This window comes from Melozone crissalis, unplaced genomic scaffold, assembly GCF_028551555.1.
Source record: "Melozone crissalis strain CALT ecotype California unplaced genomic scaffold, PUWL_Pcris_2 ptg000042l_1, whole genome shotgun sequence".
Lineage (NCBI taxonomy): Eukaryota > Metazoa > Chordata > Aves > Passeriformes > Passerellidae > Melozone > Melozone crissalis.
The window spans coordinates 15,479,122-15,497,731 of record NW_026535820.1 but is presented as its reverse complement, the minus strand read 5'-3'; the positions used below and the strand labels follow the sequence as shown (position 1 = coordinate 15,497,731).

Here is an 18,610-nt window from a genome sequence, read left to right as displayed (position 1 = left end):
GAAAGTCCAGGCAGCAAAGGACTGCTACAATCTGCAATTTATTTATACAACCTGCAGCATAATCACACATCCATTAAACTGTCAGTCTAGAAATGAGCCAAAAATTATGCAAGTTCTTATTTAGATAATGCACATTAAACCAAAGAGCTAGCCATCACTGGGGAACCGAAAATTGTGAATTCCCAGAAATCCCAGCACAGATCACTTTGCTTTTACCTGGGAACTTGCCTTCCAAATTTGTGCTGGGCTTTCTTCTACATGCAGCTTGTTTTCAGTCTGGCAGTAGGAAATGCCAAAGAAGCACCCACAACTTCTCACAGAATTCAAACACATTTCGGGTACTTTTTATTTACTGCAGTCAGGGCTGCTCAGGTGGAAGAAAAAATGCCAAACCAAGCACCAGATCCAAAATTAGCATTTTATTCAGAACGTTGGGGTCAGAGGTGTATCATTCATATTCTGGTACACAATACAGAGGCAAAGCTGTTCTCAGAAGTCTCTCCAGTTTGAAAGCTCCTTCCCCCCCCTCCCACCCCGAAAACATACTGTAGATTTTCTTGTGCCACCAGTATCAGGCCAACTCCCCTCCCCCCCCTTTTTTTGGTACAAATTATGTAAAACTTTTTTGTGCTAAGAACTTTTCTCCCTCCCCAAACCAAAAAAAATAATAAAAATAAAAATAAAAAAAATATTGAGTACTCTAACTACAGTTCAACAATTGAATCAATGTCACTTGTTTGCAACCTGTTTTGTAAATACTTTATCCATAAACGAAAGATATAAACATGCAAAAACCTGAATCCATAGTCCAAATAATACATACACGTGTTCTGAAGTTTCTGCACTTCTCCACAGACTATGCCAATAAAACATTATGTACACATACCATTTTTTACAGTGAAGTGGGAAAAAATACTAGAAATAAAAAAAAAAAACAACAAAAACCAAAACGTGTACATGGATTAAGACCAAAATGTGTCTAACATTCTAGCATAAGAAAAAAAAAAATCAATTCTGCTACAAACTGGTGATATGAAAACTCCCTTTATTTGCAACCAGCTGCATAATTTTTAGAATTTTAGTGAAAAAAGTCCCCTAACATCTAAAACTAGAAGTAATGTACATTGTTCCACCTCATGGTTCTCTCTCCCAGATAATAAAATTGTTCCATGAGGATTTTTTTGTTTATTTTTAATCTCCTTATTTTAATAAAAGCAATGCGATGTAACAAAAGCATTGTGAAGTATATTGTGTTTCACCTTACTCCTCCCCACCCCAACATATTTTGTCTCTTTAATGCATCATTTCACAAATCAGTACCATTAAAGCCTTAAACATAAAACTAATTCCGATCTGAAAAAGGTACAAAAAGGCACATAAAATCCCAGTGCTTCTGTACTGTAAAATTCAAGTGTAACTGAGCTCAATATTTTTTTCCAAACAGCATTGGATCACTGATATTCCACGGAGCCCAAATTGGTTTGCAGCCTAAGCCAAAGCCTTCAGCAAGCACTTGTGCTAGTAGACTACAAAGTTAAAGCCTAGCTTCTGTATGCTTTTGGGGAATATCAGTTGAAATGTTTGTACTTGTCCAAAACCAAAGTTCACTTTGAAGTTCAGTCATCACCTCCACCGTACATGTCAGCAAGTTTCTTGAAACGTGGGCCCCAGTCATTTAGGTAGTCATAGTCTTGCTCACCACCACTACTTGAGGAGTTAAGAGAGCTCAAGGATCCAGCAGTGGAGCCGCTTCCTTCGTAGTCAAAGACTAAGAGGGAGTCATACGGTGGGGCTGTAGGGTCATTGTCAGCTGCTTTAAGTCCCTGCAAGAAGGAGAGGGGAAAAAAGAAGATAAAGTTCTGTATCTGAGAGCGAGACAAAAGCACATCCGGTATATTTGCAGTGCAGTTATCTATCAAGCACCACTTGAGAAAACAAAGTTCTTCCTCTCCTGCCATTCAGTGCAAAACAGGATTTACATTTTTGTAACTCTTTAGAATGACCAGGTTTCCAGCATTGCAGCACTGGACATTTTGAATGTAGCTGCAATCACAGCCCTAACAAAACCTTAAGAGAGAGTCATGGCACTGGGACTGAAGCTAGTAAATAAACAGTTTCAGAGATACACAGCTCACAACCTGTGTGCCATGGGCAATGTGGGAATGGTTAGACAGATGAGGAAGGAGAAATTAGCATTTTTGCAGAGATTCACTTCAACAGCCATCCCACATGGTCAACAGCATATCCACTGACTTTTCTGGCCTGCAGTCCATCTGCATCTGCCAAAATCCATATTTAGTTAGTCCTGTAAACTCATGTACCTTTGTAGGCTGCTGTGAGAAAAATATATGGTACGCTGTCTTAAGCCTTTTATGTTTTGCCACATCCACCCATGAAATCCACCTGCTCTTCAGAAAATACACACAGTGACATTAAAGCTGAATACAAGATGATGACTGTTTTTGTTTCCTCATTTCAAAGTACTGAAGTTATGAACAGTGGGCCATCAGCATTTTCACATTTCCAGTCTATGGAGTTGAATAGACAAAATTAAAAGCAGCACAAAATGAATTGGAGGAAATGCTGGGGAATTGAAGAGGAAAAGCCAGGAAAGAACCACACTTCTTCCAGAGAAAAGCCTCTACATTCTCTGTTTTGTTACATAAGTCCAAACTAAGCGCTTGTATGAGTAACTAACTTTAGAATATGAGACAATTTCTCTGTGCTTATCTGGGGAAGATTTACAAGCTGAATATAAAAGCCTGAAGCCAAAAAGTTCTCTTATGATTTGTATTTTTTTAACCTCATAGTTTCTTCCATGGGATTAACAACACTTTTTTTCAAGATCTTCCATTTTGAATAGGATCTACTCTGGCAGCCACTGACAGGGGATAATGTATCTTCCAGAATTCCATAAGGCTGTGCTAGGATTTTAAATTGCTCACTATTAATTTTTACCAGTGATATTTGTGCTGGTTTTAATTTTAATTTTTAATGTTTATTTATTTAAAGTATGGCATTATTATAGTCCTACTTATTTGAAGGAATGAGTAAGCTTCCTTCAAATTATCTAATATATTCTGGTTTTAGAAAAGTACATTTCACTTTTAATTGTGTTCTGTCCAAATATGACAAAATGGAACCAGAAGCTGATTTTTCTTCTACAAATATGTATTATGGAATACATACATATTAAACCCATTAATTAAAGCATTTGGCATTGAAAAGGTAGAAGTGAATCCTGGCTCTTTTACCTATTTAAATAATTCAGAATTGTGCAAAATGTACTTAAAATAATTTCAAAATCAGTGGTGGAAAAGCCCAGCATATTTATCAACCCAATGACCTCCAATCAAGAACAAATTTTGGCCTTGAAATGATCATTTCGTGTGGTACAACAACATCAAACAGGTTATTAATAGCCTGCATTAAAAGTGTAATTTTGAATTATGAGATAAGAATAATTGGTGATGCTTGTTATTTCTCTCTGGCATTTTCAAACCTGATGGCCGTAATAAGCAAAAATGATGTGTGATTTTGAAAAGGCAACAGCAAGCGTTGGAAGACATCCCTTATCCAGCTTCCAAGGGGCAAGTTCTAAGGCTTTCTCTTATTTTCTGCATCTGAAGCACAAAGACAACTTTACTTCTTAGGCAGTAACTGGCCTCATGGTATTCAGATCTTTCCTGAAGCCTGCTTGAGGTGACAGACACCCACGTGTTTGGAACGCAGGTGACAGGGAAGGAGAATAAATGCCAGCTGAGGGTAAGGAGTGCTGAGGTACGAATGCCAGCTATCCATGTGTGAAAGTCATTTAGAAAGTTGGTTTGGAGACAAAATGTTATTTCCCTGCAGTTCTGCCTACTAATAGCCAGCCAACCATGGGATACCAATTTATTTTAAAAAATCAGCGAACAAAACATTTTCCTACAGCACTGCAAAAATTCTGATACCTATCAGTCATCCATGACAAGGCAGAAGGCAGCCTCTTTCCATCTGTTTTTCCAAAGGGGAAGTTGTAATTTTTTTTTCAATTTGCTGCTGCTATCATGATAGCATTTCAGAAAAGGAAACTGGTTTTGAGTTACTGACTTACAAGATAGGATCTCACTAACAAATTCACTTTCTCAAAGGTTGTGCTGGCAGTGTAATCCATTTCATTCAGAGAACGTAGCTACGGGTCATGTTTTGGAAGTATTGATTCAACTGCACAGCACAAGTTACACTGACATTTTCACCTATCTCCTGGTTCACAGCGTAATGACTGAACTTAGTGTCTAACTCTTCAAATGACAAGATTTCTGCTATATTTGTGTCACAAGTTACATACTAAAATGAGAGAGAAGTACTACAATGTTTTCTCTTTGCTGAGCTGACTCTTTGAGCATACCCAGTGTAATGATGCTCTTTGCTGTTGGGTTCTACAGCATGCCAGACAGCCTTGGCAGTGCCATCAGCTTGGAAGCTCCCTTTGGTTTCAGCACTGCCACCTTTTTTCTTTTATTATGCTGTCCCTCTCAGTGGGTAGAGGTGGTATGGATACACAGCCTGCTGCATCTGCACAACCAAAAAGATGACAAATGGCAGCCAGGAGTGGCTACTACTGATTTTGTTGCCAAGGCATTCATTACCAGTCACTTCTGAAAAGAGATCTCAGTTTTTACCAGATGTGTTCAAGAACCTTAGAGCAACAGAGCTGTTATAGTTACTTGGTTTACAGTTTCCTGATCTGAAAATGCAAAGTTTTTATTAGAGTGAGAAGCTCATTCAACAACAGAATTTCTGGGGCGCATCCTCAGGAGCAGGGGAACCTGCTGGGACAGTGAATTGTCACACTTCTTTACGTGTGCTACACCACCAGTGCACAACAAGATGTCAAAGAAGAGCCACAGCAATAGAGAGGCCAGCTTGAGACCTTGGACAGACCCATTTATTTCCTCTTTTATAAACATAGTAGAGCTTTCACTAAGGAGGTGATAAGGGGCAGAACTGGAGAAATTACAGTGCCTTGGCTGAGGAACAACAGTAAATGTGCCTTAATACAGGCAGGCATTTAATACAGGCATTTCTCTCAAGTTAAAGGAAAGTAACCCTCTCAAATCTTGAACTAACATGGAACATTACAAAATCTAATGCTTCTATTTTCATTAATCCTACTACCTAATCAGATTCAGCAGGCTTTTGATGAGAAGGAAAGTAAGAACAGAGACCTTCAGGGAAACACAAAAAACAAACTGGTGTATATCTGGAACCATCGAGGGAGTCCATTTTGCATGGAGGTGCACTGTATCAATAACCATTTACTGAGAATGAATTGAGGGTCCTCCATGTCTCCATGGGATGAGACCTTTAGTTTGCAATTTAAATTTAGTTTATCTCAGGCAATGTCCTCTATTGATTATAAATATATTCTCTGTAGCTATATAAATAGCTATAAATTCTCCACCACAATGTAACTTTCCTGAGATTTCTAGGGACAATATAGGTGGGTTTTGAAAACAGGATTAACAAAACTACTTCAAACAGGTCTAATTTATACTGTCCTGCGAATCTTGACTATTCTAAGTGTTAATTATGCTACACACTCTGCAGGTTAGGCTTTGAAAGGCTCAAAATGGAAAACAAAGTCTACAGAGGATTCTTAATAACACATGACTTATTTCACTGACTTGTTTGTACACTGGACTGGAAGAAAAGAAGGTTTTTCCCTTCCCCTCTTAAATTACAGATTCATCTATCCATTGAAACAGACAAAACAAGAAAGTCCCTGAGGTCATTTAGCTTATGCCTGCAAAACCTATTTTGACTATCAGACACCTCTGGAACCTTCCTGTTTTAAACAGTGCATAGCTTTGTATGTGTTATCTCAACTTTGTGTTATAAAAATGCATGACTTTTTATTGTAATTCTAACTTGTTTTTCAACTGAGAAGTCACCAGAACACTACAAAATACTCTTACTTATATATGGTCTCATTGAGTTAAGTAGGTTTAATGCAAGGGATGACAGGTAGAAAATAATCTACCAGAAGAAACAGAGTACTGCTAAAAGGAAAAAACCTAAATGACCCACTGGATATTTTTTTTGCTTTTTGTTTCTATGACTCTGTAAGGAAAATAAGAGGAAAACTCCCATGGCTTGCTTGGAAATGGGAGCTAAACTCTCCAGTATCTGAAATCAATTTTTTGTCAAAAGCTAAAGTAATTCAGAAGCTAATCTGAACAGTGTGTCTGAGGTGCTGGTGAGCAACAGATTAAATTAATTTCCACATGTGGACCAGAATCCCAAAAGACCATACTGACCCACATCTCCTGGAATAGAGTCAAGTCCTCCAAAATATTGGACTGATCTCCAAAAGTGTTGCATCTTTTCAAGCCAAGGGCCTAATGCAGACTTTGGTACTGAAGGGCTGACAGTTCAAAAGCAGCCTCTCCCTGCTCAGCTAGGGAGTGGGCTAGTTTGGTGGGTGGTTTGGGCTAGAGATGCCCAAGGGAAGAATTACATCTAATAATATTGCAGTTGGATGCAGAGAGATATGAACTTTGCTCTTTCTTATCTTGCTATGTTGTTTCCACAGCTCAGCTTATCTTCTGTAGGAACTGCCTTAAGAAATGTCTGGTACAGGCTTTACTCAAGATATTTTTTCAATTTACCTCAAGTAAAACTGAGAGAAACTTACCAAGTTTCTTGAGTTTAATTATACCAGGACTGCAGGTGCAATTTTCTGGAGAGTCTGAAAACCTGTGCAGCCTGAAAATTTATACTCTAGACACTGATAATTTTGAAATTTAACTGTAACAATCTCCATAGGAATACTCCCATGAAAGACAGACCCATTTTCTCCCACATCCAGCAGACAATTTAGAATCACATCTGTCATGGGAAATTTTTTACAGAAAACACAAATTAAGCTGACACTATTTTAGAGAAATAAAATGCCTATTCTGCTCAGTCTTCTGGGAAAACAGAGCATAGAGCATAGACAATCTTTGGGTGGCTACTGTCTGCTAGAGAGAGGGTTAGATGGAATGCCCTACAGTAAAACAATACATTTCTGTAAAATCCTCAGAAAAAAAAACCTTTACGAAGAAGACAAGCTAAATATATAATCCTTAAAGCATAGAAACTACCTCACACAGTTAATTCAATCAGAAGATATAATTAATTCGGAGCTAACTTGCAGACAAGAAAATTGCTGTGTTTTCTTTACCTTCATATATATTTGCACATATTTTCTTAATCAATGACATTATTTTACTGTGTATGAATAGCTGGGAGAAGCTTTCTTTTTTGGTGGATGGCAAGCATAAAGGGAAGTACTGATATAGTACAGTAGACAGCAGGAAGAAAACGACTCCATGCTCGTCTGTAGTGCATATAAACGTACAGGGTTAGATCAACACAGCACGTACTGTTTCTTCTGCCCCATGTGTACACACTGATGCTATCATCTTCAAGAGTGATAACCTACTGAAAAATAATATTGCAAGAACAGCTTGCTAAGTCATTAAAAAGGTCTTAGGAGGCTGGACGACCTCTGGCCCCTTTCTGGCCTTCCAGCAGAATCAGACCCATTCCCTGCCTCTGCTCCATAACAGAGCCTCCTGGCTGCTTTGAGAACAACAAAAAACAGGGTTCTTCACTACTGCCTGCCAGGTGGGCACTGTCTGGCCACAGTTGTGTGAGACCAGGATGGGAATTCTGATTGTTTGGAAGCACAAGGAAGTTCTTTTTTGTACACTGCCTTGGCCAACAATGCGGGTCTTTTATTGTCTCGTGTCTCCACTATTTTCCAGAAGCCAATTATAACTGCAATATTTAGAAGTGTAAGGCAAGCAAAAACTGGAGTCTCTTAAAATAAAATGCCTTACAAGAATATTTGTACATTTCCTGCTAGTCAACTCCCCTCTAAGTTTTTTGACAATGGTATCACTGTATACCTTAAAAGGGGCAAATTCAATTTTCTGCAGCTTTCTAACACAAAAGACTTTAGTATATTAGCATGACTTTTCTTCAAGGCAAACAAGAATAAACACGTTTGCAGAAACTGTTCTGCAATACTCTGCAATATGTGTCCAGCTCCAGCTGACAAGGAAGATATGAGAAATAATTAACTACTACAATTCAGTACAGAATGAAGTCAAAATAGAAGTAAATCCTGGGTTAGCTTTTTTTTTTTTCTATAACCAGAAAACACAAGAAACACGTTCTATCATAAGTACCACAACACCAATGATTTAAGACTGACCAGTGATAGAAATAATGAGGATAATTTCTTTCAGAGCTATCAGTACTCTGATATAGTCTGAATCTCAATTACATTTATTAGATTGAAGAATCAAAGATAATGCAAAATCTTTGAAAGCTCTACGACAAAACAAGTATTAAAAGCACTTACATAACATTTAATTTAGCTGCCCTGCTCACTAATCGTATTTGACGGAATTCTTTTGGTCTTATTGAAGGTACTGAATTTCCACTATTATCTGCATTCAAAGGGTAATGTATGAGGAGAATGAAAATGAACTTCTTCCATTATTAAATTACTGTGAATTAATAAATGAGTTTAGGCTACATACAATTTTGTTATTCTGTTTATTACTTGCAACCCATTGCATAATCCTGCTTGGAGATATTGTGGTTGCTGCTGATAACGTACTATGAATGTAATTAATACGGATGCACAGAAGTTAATTGATATATCTTCCCTTTCTGTTTGAATGAGTTAATTAAATTTGTCTGTACTTTAGAAGACTGTATTTACTTCTGTCTAGTGAGACAATTTTAATTGTCTGAGGAAGTTTTAAAAAGTTATTATGTTCTAACATAACAGCTACTCATGCGGAGTAGAATAAACAAAATATAAAAGCTCATCAGATCTTAGGAGGAAACCTTTCTTCGCTTCTTTACCTCATTAATGAAGTCCCCAATGTCCCCAGGATGAGGAGCAGCTGATCTGACTGGATACTGAGGTTCTGCATGGATTGGCCTTTCATCAAGACGTCTGATTCCAACAGGTTTGATGGCATCTGGTTCCAGAGTGTCAGGCTGCTGGAGCTGGCTCAAGTCATAATCCTGCAAAATATGAAACAGACACAGAACGTTAGCAGAATTTCAAACAATGTCTGTCAGGGGGAAACATGAGAAGGAAAAAAAGGAAAATGCAAAGTATCATTTCACCAGAAGTCCTGTTTTCAGGACTGTAATGCTTACTGAGGGTAAGTCAATAACACTGCTATTTGCATACCAACAGGATGTTATTTGATTTATACTCCCTGAATCTCCTGGTTTGATTCTATTCCATCAGATTTGTAGAGCTTCTCATAAGTTCTCCCTTGAGAAGCAGGGATTTGAGTAGTACTATTAAGGGACTAAACACTTTAGCTAGTAATGATGATTTACAGCACAGAGCAAAGATGCCAAATCCAACTCTTATTTTTCTAAGAAAATAAATGCCATACATTCTGAGAGAAAAAAGCAAGCACAGTGTTCTGCAGTATTTTCTAATACCTTCAAAGAATGAATTTAAGACTCCTTGCTGATTTTATGTGGCTTCCATAATGTGAAAGCCAAAGGGTGAAAAATGTCATAAGAAGTACAAAGCTCCTCAGATTTGGCCTTAATTCTAAGCACTTTCTAGAGATTACTCATGAATCTGTTCATTAAGTACTTGATGCTGCAGTTTCAAACTCCGGCAGACTGATGAAGTTAGCATACCAGTACGAATTCCAATAAGCAGTATGTGTGTACGTGAAAAATTTAATTAGATCAATGTTTATGCATTCAACATAGATATTCCTGAATTCTCTCTGCACAGTGAGATGCATTTCATCATTATCATTCTCCTCACTGTTGCCATGTCTAGAAGAAAGTCATGCTCTCTGATGCCTTCACACAGGGCATTGGTGAGAATGCACAACAAAGAACTGGACATCAAGGCTTAAACGAAAGCCATTCAAGAACTACCAGCAGATGGGGGCTCATGCCAACTCTGCTGTATGCCAGATACCCTGTCCCACAAATAATCCAAGCAGTTATAAACATCCTAAATAGGCTACTCTACCCATCAAAACTATCAATTTTTGAACAGTGCTGTTCTGGTAAGAATCTTATTTATAATCTCTACTTGCTGGAAGTTGTCTGCTCAGACTATTTTTCATTAGATCCTTACTGGCTCCTAAGGGAAGGAGTGCAAGCTTTTACTGCTGCTGTTATCTCACAGGATGTAGATCCTTTCTGAGACTGTGACCTCCTGTGACCCAAACCCAGACTTTTCAACAGGAGAAGAATTCTTTTTGACAGCAGCGATGGTAGTTTGTGGGGAGAACTGCAACTGATTATCAAATCCACTACACCTTCTGATTTGTTACTTGGGTTCTCAGATGACTGCACACAAATATATAGTCAAAAAAGGTGGAACAGCTCCACTGAGATCTGAGAATGCAGTTTCATATGCTTTAATTAGATTACAAGTTCCTTGGGGCAGAGCTTTAACTCCTACCCTTCGGTACTTCATGTACCAAAAGGAATAATAAGTGATCTCCAAGAAGCAGTATGAATCAGAGAAAAGTAAACAGAACAGAACTTTTTATCCTTTCCCTTTTCATTACGTAAAATAAATCAAAATAGTTTGGAGACATGCTATCAGAAAATCCTATCAAACAGAGAAGAATGTACTTTTTAGAATTTATAAATATGTAACACGAGTGCTTTTCATACCCACCCAAAAGATAAAGGTGAAAAACATCAACAGGGAGAAATGAAATATATATATTTTATTGTGGAGGAATTCAAACTGGTATGGTTAAACAACAATGTATTAAAACCAGAAGAGCATCTCTATTCATTTCAACTCTATAATTTTTTTCCTCACCCACACACATTTGTATACAATTCTTTTACTGGTTAGTGCTAATACAGAAATATAAATCAAGCTTGTCAGTCTATTATGTCCACATCTAAGGCATCCTTTTGTATGTATTTAGTATTTTGAGACATATGCAGCCTCTAATAGCTAGAAAGTCAGCAAAGATAGCCATCTGTGAGGTAACAGCAGTGCAGAACGTGTCCTTATGTGGAATCCCACTTCAGTTTTCTTTTCTAGGGTAATTTATGACACTGTAATTTATCTTGCAGGTCTAATAGTGTCTGGATGTGCAAAGAAGATCCACTGTATATACTACCTTGGACTCTCAAACCCTCCTATCATTAAAACCAGTACTAGCTGCACACCAGCGGGGAATGGCCAGCCCATCCACCACCTCCCCAAACCCACTGTGTGCCAGGCACCACACAACCACCCCAGCTGCTTCAACATTCCTGTCTAAAGTAACTCTACTCAATTATTGCAACATAAAAGATGAAAAAATGCTTTAAAATGCCAGGTCATAAGCTGTTTAGAGGTGCTGAGGTCCCATCTCTTCACTCAGTGCTGCTTTCACAGACAGGAAAGCTTTTCACACACTACCTAAAGCTCCTGAATGGACTTAAAGGTGAGCCTAAAACAGAGTTTGCTAAGATAGTTAACTGTAGAAGTGACAGCTAAATGGAAAACTGGCACATCAAAGAGAGAACAAAACATGGTGGGATAGGCTGGGACAGACAGCTTTGATCAGCATTCTGGGTCATCATTTTAACTCTTAATTTCAGAACCACAATTCTACAGTGCTTTGGTTTTGCTCCAGTCTTTTCTCATATAACCTGTTTATAGTTAAAATCTGCCTATGGATTATTGGCAGTTCATTGGGGAAAAAGTCTTGGCCCTCCATTGGAAAGGTATTTCAGTGAAAATTGTGAGTATCTAATTCAAATGGCTGCCAATTTTTGTCAGAGTATTTATTTAGTTAGGGCTGTTTAGCCCTAACTCCAGCAATTCTAGAAAAAAATCCCTTCCTTCAGTTTGGGCTTGAGCACACTAAAACAGATGTTTCGTTCAAGTTTTCTCCTTGTCAAACTTCTGGACAAACTTAAATTTGTTGATGAAAGAGAGAATCTACTTCGTTTTTCTCAATTGCAATTACTGCTAAGATATGTAAGTTTGCTCCCATTTTGCATCTAGAAAAAATCAGGCCTTTGGAAACCAGAAACCTGGACTAGTCTGATAGTCGAAATCTACAGTCAAAAGGGAAACAGAAACCTCACATTCTACAACAGGGATGTAAGTGAAGCAAGCTGAATGATTTTTTGGTTCTCTGCTTGTTTATGAAGGGATCTGTTATCACTGAAGAAACTATAGCTGCCTTTCTGACAACTGCTGGTTAAAGAGATGACAACCCTAATGTGCTAGAAGGGCATTTTATCACAAGTTTCATCTTGTGAAATCAATCAATCCCAAAGCCGAATCCCCCCCCAAACCCCACTAACCCCCTCTCCCCTCCAAGCTGATTGCAATATTGACATTATTAGCTCTTCCCTAAGTTCTAACAGCTTTAAGAGAAGAATGCAACCATTACTAGTTCAAACCTTATATTCCCTGAAACATGCAATCCCAGTGAAAAATGCTAAATGTCAAAATCAGGTAACCAAGCCCTATGAATTACCAGCAATGTATGCAGAAGGCTCTAAAACACCTCAAAGCACCTCTTTAAGAACATCCACACAGTATGCCAAAGCACAGTTCAAGTACCTCCACTTGAATAGAAGAAACATCCAGAATAGAAGAAAAGGCCATTTTACATTCCCCAGTAACCACTGAAACACAGGATAATGCACCCTTCAAAAATCTCCTCCTTAAACAACTTCCTCTTGGGCAAGGCAGCTATTCACTGAAAAGCACCTGAGTAATAATCCCTCATAGAGCAGTGACTGGTTACAGCAGGAGATGTTTTAAACATCTTTTATTTTTGTCATCCTCACTAGTTGTTCTAAATTAGAAGATTTACTTAAGTTCTTGGAAAAAACCCTAACAAAGTAAAAAATGTTTACAGTAACTGGTAACTGCCTTGTATGAATGTATCCTGGAACGTTATGATGCAGAACTGCAAACAACAGAATGAAACGACAATGGACGAAAACTATAAAATGCTATGCAGAGACAGGATGGACTTTTTTTGAGAAAGGAACACGCAGAAAATATTTTAACACATTACATCTGAATTGAGCTTTCTACTACCACAGCCTAGTGCCTGGAATGTGACTGACATTCATTAATGATTTATGACTCTGGCTTCTCTGCTGTCTCAGAGCTCTTGGTTTATTTCCTGGCTGGTCATGAGACTGTGTGTGATACACTTCCAGGGGTGACTTGGGTTTTCACCTTCTGCAGAAGGAAAGCTTTGCCTAGCCACCAACACAGGACTGGACACATAAATAATGTAATAAAACCACTATACCTGTTTCTCATTTTCAAGGGATGCACCCTTTGCAAAGAAATATGGAAGTTCAGCTCTATCCCCATACAAGAAATAATCAACTTAACTGTCAAAGATCACTTTGACTTAATTTGATGGTAAGACCTGTAAGTGTCTTTCACTGAACACAATCAGCTGCAGTGGTTTAGGTGCATATAAAGCAAGAGTAGCAGAAATTTGAATTTTACCTGCCCCTTTTAGAGGATGGAGCCTTAGTATAAACCCAGCTTTTTTATTTTCTGAAGAGAAAACAGAACTAATAATGACTCTGAAGTACCTATGGATAAAACCCGTGTTCTGCTTTGCCTTTTTGTCCCAAAGGCAATTACTGTCTACTCCAATAGAAAAATGAGATGGGGAAGTAAGGAAAGAAATATTTTACTCCTGTGTGTTCCCACTGAAAAAAAAAAAGAAGAAAAAAAAAAAAAAGTGAAAACCAATCCTGCTATATATTCTACCCCCAAACCCAGCAAACATCATCCTAAAAGGCTATCAGAAATTTTCACATAAAATATTACTTGAGTTCTGCAAAATACTGCAACCTCCCCTAAATCTTACATTTCCTGAAACTATGAGACTTCAAAAAAAGCAAAGATAGAGAACTGACTAGATGTAGGCTGCAGGTGGGAGGATAGTTAAAATGCCTGCACCAACAGTTGCTCTTTGTCACTTGCTTTTAGATTACTTTCTGCCATACTGCTTTTCCCATTTGTTTTTATTACAGATGCATCTGTAGTACTACAAGTTAATAATTTTTAAGATATCAAAGAAGCTAGCTTATCTTTTTCATAATAAGAAAGGTGAAAGTGAAGCTCCAGCTGCAGATACAATGCAGTAACAGGCAGAGGTTCTAGATATGATAAAATAAAACAATTTTGTAATAGAATTATGAAAATACTACTTTTCACATCACGAGATAAAGATTCACCAAGGAATGACAGTAATGCCTCCACAGGAGCACTGTATGAGTCACTTATTCAAAAAAGTGAAGCTAATGTCTTAGTAAGCAAACACAATCCCTGAAATAACTACCTTTTAATTATAGTATTGTATATTCATGGGGAATATCATAGCAACCTTTATTTCATTCATTATGTTTGAAATTTCAGAACATAAAACATGTTCTATTCTTAATGCAATGCAAAATGAAGGTTAAAAACAGAGTAAATGATCTCATTAACACTCAGGGTGGTGAAAAAGAAAATCGAATCACATGGATTTATAAAGTTCATGGAGTAGGTAAGGACCATTACCATGTTTACAAGGTAAAAAGACCCAACACAGAAGACTAATGTTATCTCAAAATGCGGGCATACAGAAAGTTATGACAATATGAAAAGGAACCCCAAAACCCACACACAAAAATTCAGAAGGACTACCTAATTTTGCCTTTATCTATGACACATAAATGCTGGAACACAGCTACCCTTTCATAAAAGCAATTTCTGTTCAGAATTTAGATCCTGCACGCATACAATAAACCATTCATCTTTTATTTTTAATGTGATTAACAGCGTTAAATGCTACAATTTTCTCTCTTTATGTAAATATGTAGAAAATACGACAAAAAGCAAGCTATTGATTAATGTAAAAAAAACTGATGTAGGAAGGACAATGAAGACTCCTCAGCAAGTAAACTACTTTGAATAATAGTAACATCACTGCATTGAAATTCTAGTGCTGAAAAGATCTGAGGGCTAGATTATCCTACATGCTCAAAACAGCTCATCTGCAATACTTTAAAAGCATACCACCCACTTGCTCAGACAACTTGCTTCAGCAGGACTACCTGCATGAGCAAGTGTTGCTAAAATTCAGAAAACATTATAGAAATGAACTCAAAGGAGAGAATCATCTTGTGCAATGAGACATATTACAATAGCAATTAGATAAAAAAAAAAAAACTATCACAGTTATCAGGCTGACATATGCTGCACATATCCCAGTCAAGCACCCACCACCTTGATGTAAGTCATACAAATGGCCTGAGATATGTGATAAAAATGACTTAGTGATGGTTATGGGTTGTGATGGGCTGTGTGATGGGCTGTGTGTCTGCAACTACGCTGCAGACACATGCTAAGTGCTCCAACACTCAGTCAGCAGCAGGTTTGGGTTCTCTGGAACTGAGACTGGTGTTACAAGTTCAGAGCACATTTTATCAGGAAAGAATATTCACCATTTGCACCTCACACCTTCCCATTTGCTGAACAACTACAAGCTACGGATCATGAGGTTCATTAACAGTCAAGAGAGGCACTCACTCCAGTTTCCTAATTTGAACTTTCTGTTTCAGAATGTAACAAACTATACTGTCCCCCACCCGCAGGAGTTTAAGATTCAGATATAATTTTAGGAAAAACAAAACAAAATACCAGGGTTTAACAAACAAAACAAAGCAAAACAAAACCAAACCAAAACAAACAAACCAACACCAAAAAAACCCCCAACCCCAACGCTTTTCCCCTTCCCAAACCAGTCACATTGACTTCTGCAGAATGATGCTGACTCAAACCCTCTCATGGCCCATCTCCTCTAAGTCAGGTAGCTCAACTGTTGAAAGTAGAAAATAGTAAACAGAATCCTGAGAAGAATCCAAAGCTTTCTATCTGGAATAATTCTGCCTTTTCTCATTCCTCCCTTATCCCCAACTTCTGCTGGTACATTCATTGTTCAGAAAACCCAGACAGTTGCTGCCTGGAACAACAGGAGGGCTGTAAACATTTTGGAGCCTGTTTTTCAGCCTGTTTTTTCTAGGTGAAAAAAGTCCACAATACTTCCAGTGTTGACAATGCTCTTTGGAGGCGAGCAGTCTGACTTCAGTTATGACCCACAGATCAAAAGCTTTTCTGGCTTACAGAATTAACAGCATTTTTCTCAGCTGCTGTGGAGATCACACGACCCTGTGTACATCATGCCAGGGTAGAAGACAACTATGAATCATTCAAGATCCTCAATTTTCTTGACAAGCATTCAGTCTGTCAGACTGAACAAAACAGGCCAAGATGGCCTCAGATGGGATTAACAGAAGACCTTCACGAAGGACTGAAGTGCTCTTTTATTACAGATTTCACTTCATAATTCCTTGGAACTGCTGGCACAGGAGAAAAAAAAAACCAAACACACCAACAAAATGAAAGAGGAATTCCAACTTGTTTCTGGCAGTTGCTGTGACTCAGAGGAATTAGCTGGAATTTGAACTCATGTAATTTCTTACAGGAGACATCACTCTGATAGAATGTACAGAGAGTTTGAAAGGAACCTGCTGAACATGTTTTAGGAGTTTCTGAGTCTGCCATGACAGCTAAGAACCCCAACTTGCATAGTTTCAATATAAATAAATTATACCTCTCAAATAAATAAAGTATTTTAAGATAAAAACCTCCAAAATTTAATTTGTTTCAGGATAAAGGACCTAAGTTCTATCACTTACCTTCAAGCCCTAACAGTCTCATCTTCAAATAACCTAAACATCTGGGAAATATCAGGCCACACAGGGTAGATCTTCAAGCTGTCCTTCTAGAGAAGCATGTGATTTTAAAAAGTAATTTGCTGGCTATCAATAAAAGTAACTTTACCTTTTATGAAAATGTCTGAAGCTTTTAAAATACTGTTTTCACTGAGATGCACAGGAGGCTTTAAAATTTCCTTTTATTTTACCACATGAGATGGACCCTGGGCAGGATGGCTCTGTGTTTGAGTCACCTTGTTTACTGCCTTCTACTGAATCTGCTTGTTTAATCAGTCCTCAGGATTTTAGGTATGGTGCACCATAAAAAAAAGTTAATATTGATGCAGAGCATTTTCCTGTAATTTGCTGATGACTTATGGATCCAAGATTGACACAAAGCAATTTTTCTTGATTTTAATAGAACAGTGGCAGTTTTACCCTGTGAGGCCTCATTCTGAAAATATATTTTTGATGTTAGTCCCATACTTTTTCAGAACACTCACTTTGAAACTTTAATACTTTCATTAACATTGACAAAAACACAAAGATCTTTCTAGCCAATATCTTTTGCCCACAGTGCTGCACGCAGCTTTGCTTATGCAGTATTTTGCTAAGCCATGGTTTGCAAAAATGATATTACTGCTTGCAGAGAACTTGTTGGGACATTCGAAAAGCTCTGCATTCTAAGTTCTGAAATCTCACATAAATGTGTGCAAAACCAAATAAACCCCAATGAAGTATCATTCTCCCTCTTTCCTCTGGGCACAGAAGATGGGGGGGGCCAGGAGGGAAACAAGAAGAAACAAATCTAAGAATTATTACCATCTAGTTAAGCACAGGAAGAATTTAGATTTTAAAAAATGTCTGACCAAAATAAAGTAAAATAATCTCCCTGAAAAGCAAGACAGAACATATTTACATCGTCCATTTCAGACAAGAAAAAAAGATGAGAAGTTTGTGCTCTCTCTTCATCCATTCTGCATAGGAACAACTTCCTAGCTTTGAAGCTATGGGAGAACCTACCCCCACTTTGCCACCAGTGGTATAAAACTGGCCACACTAGAAATGGTCACAAAAGCTTGTTACACTGTGTACAAGCTGTTCTTTTCTGGACATGTTTTCTACATTGAGAATGTAAAAGGGTGTTTTAGACCCCCAGAGACTGGCTTGTTGTCAATGGATCAAAAAGGAGACCCACGTACCTGAACAAAGTGGCTGCAGTGAAGATAAATAAATCGCAGTAGTGGCTTTAAAATTCATCTTTAGAAAGTAAGAAGGGTGTTTGTGACTAATAATCATTCAATCTTTTGTAAAGCCCTTAAAATTCTCTAGGTTTAGATGCTTTCTATGTCCACTGTGAGAGGAAATGGTCCTAATTTCACATTCCTCACTGTTTTCCTGCCAGCGCACCCGCCGGCAGCTCTCCTTGCTCTGCGCGCAGCACGCTCATTCGCTGCGATTACGGACGGTTTACATCGCGCCAATCTCCGCGGCACTCACGGGGTGTCTCACTCCCTCCTGCCACACCACCCTGACTGCGCCTCTCACAAAGACAGCACTGCCAGCTGGAGAGGAGCACAGCACAACAAGGGCAGAGGAGAGACTTCAGAACCATTCCTGTTTTGCTCTCATCGTACACCATTACTGTGGTTCATGTTTCTGATCTGCAGCACAATCCCACCCAAAGCTACCCTACCATCACCTATGGCTTCCCAATGCACCATACTCAGTGAACCTAACTCACTTCTGTCCTGAGGGTTGTGTGGACAGTAATTAAAAATCAAAGATCCATGACAATTGCTGAATAGAT

At 38.2% G+C, this 18,610-nt stretch overlaps 1 protein-coding gene across 1 annotated transcript in view; it reads right to left on the bottom strand.

Moving 5' to 3' along the window:
* Positions 1-322: 322 nt before the first annotated feature.
* The window catches only part of CDH2 (cadherin 2), a 115,970-nt gene continuing 97,682 nt past the window's right edge, over positions 323-18,610 (bottom strand). Inside the window, exons 15-16 of the mRNA XM_054284593.1 lie at positions 8,911-9,075; positions 323-1,823 (exon numbers count right to left, since the gene is read on the bottom strand). Of these exons, the coding sequence (XP_054140568.1) occupies positions 1,617-1,823; positions 8,911-9,075 (372 nt within the window). The 3' untranslated portion in view covers positions 323-1,616. The remainder of the gene's footprint in view (positions 1,824-8,910; positions 9,076-18,610) is intronic.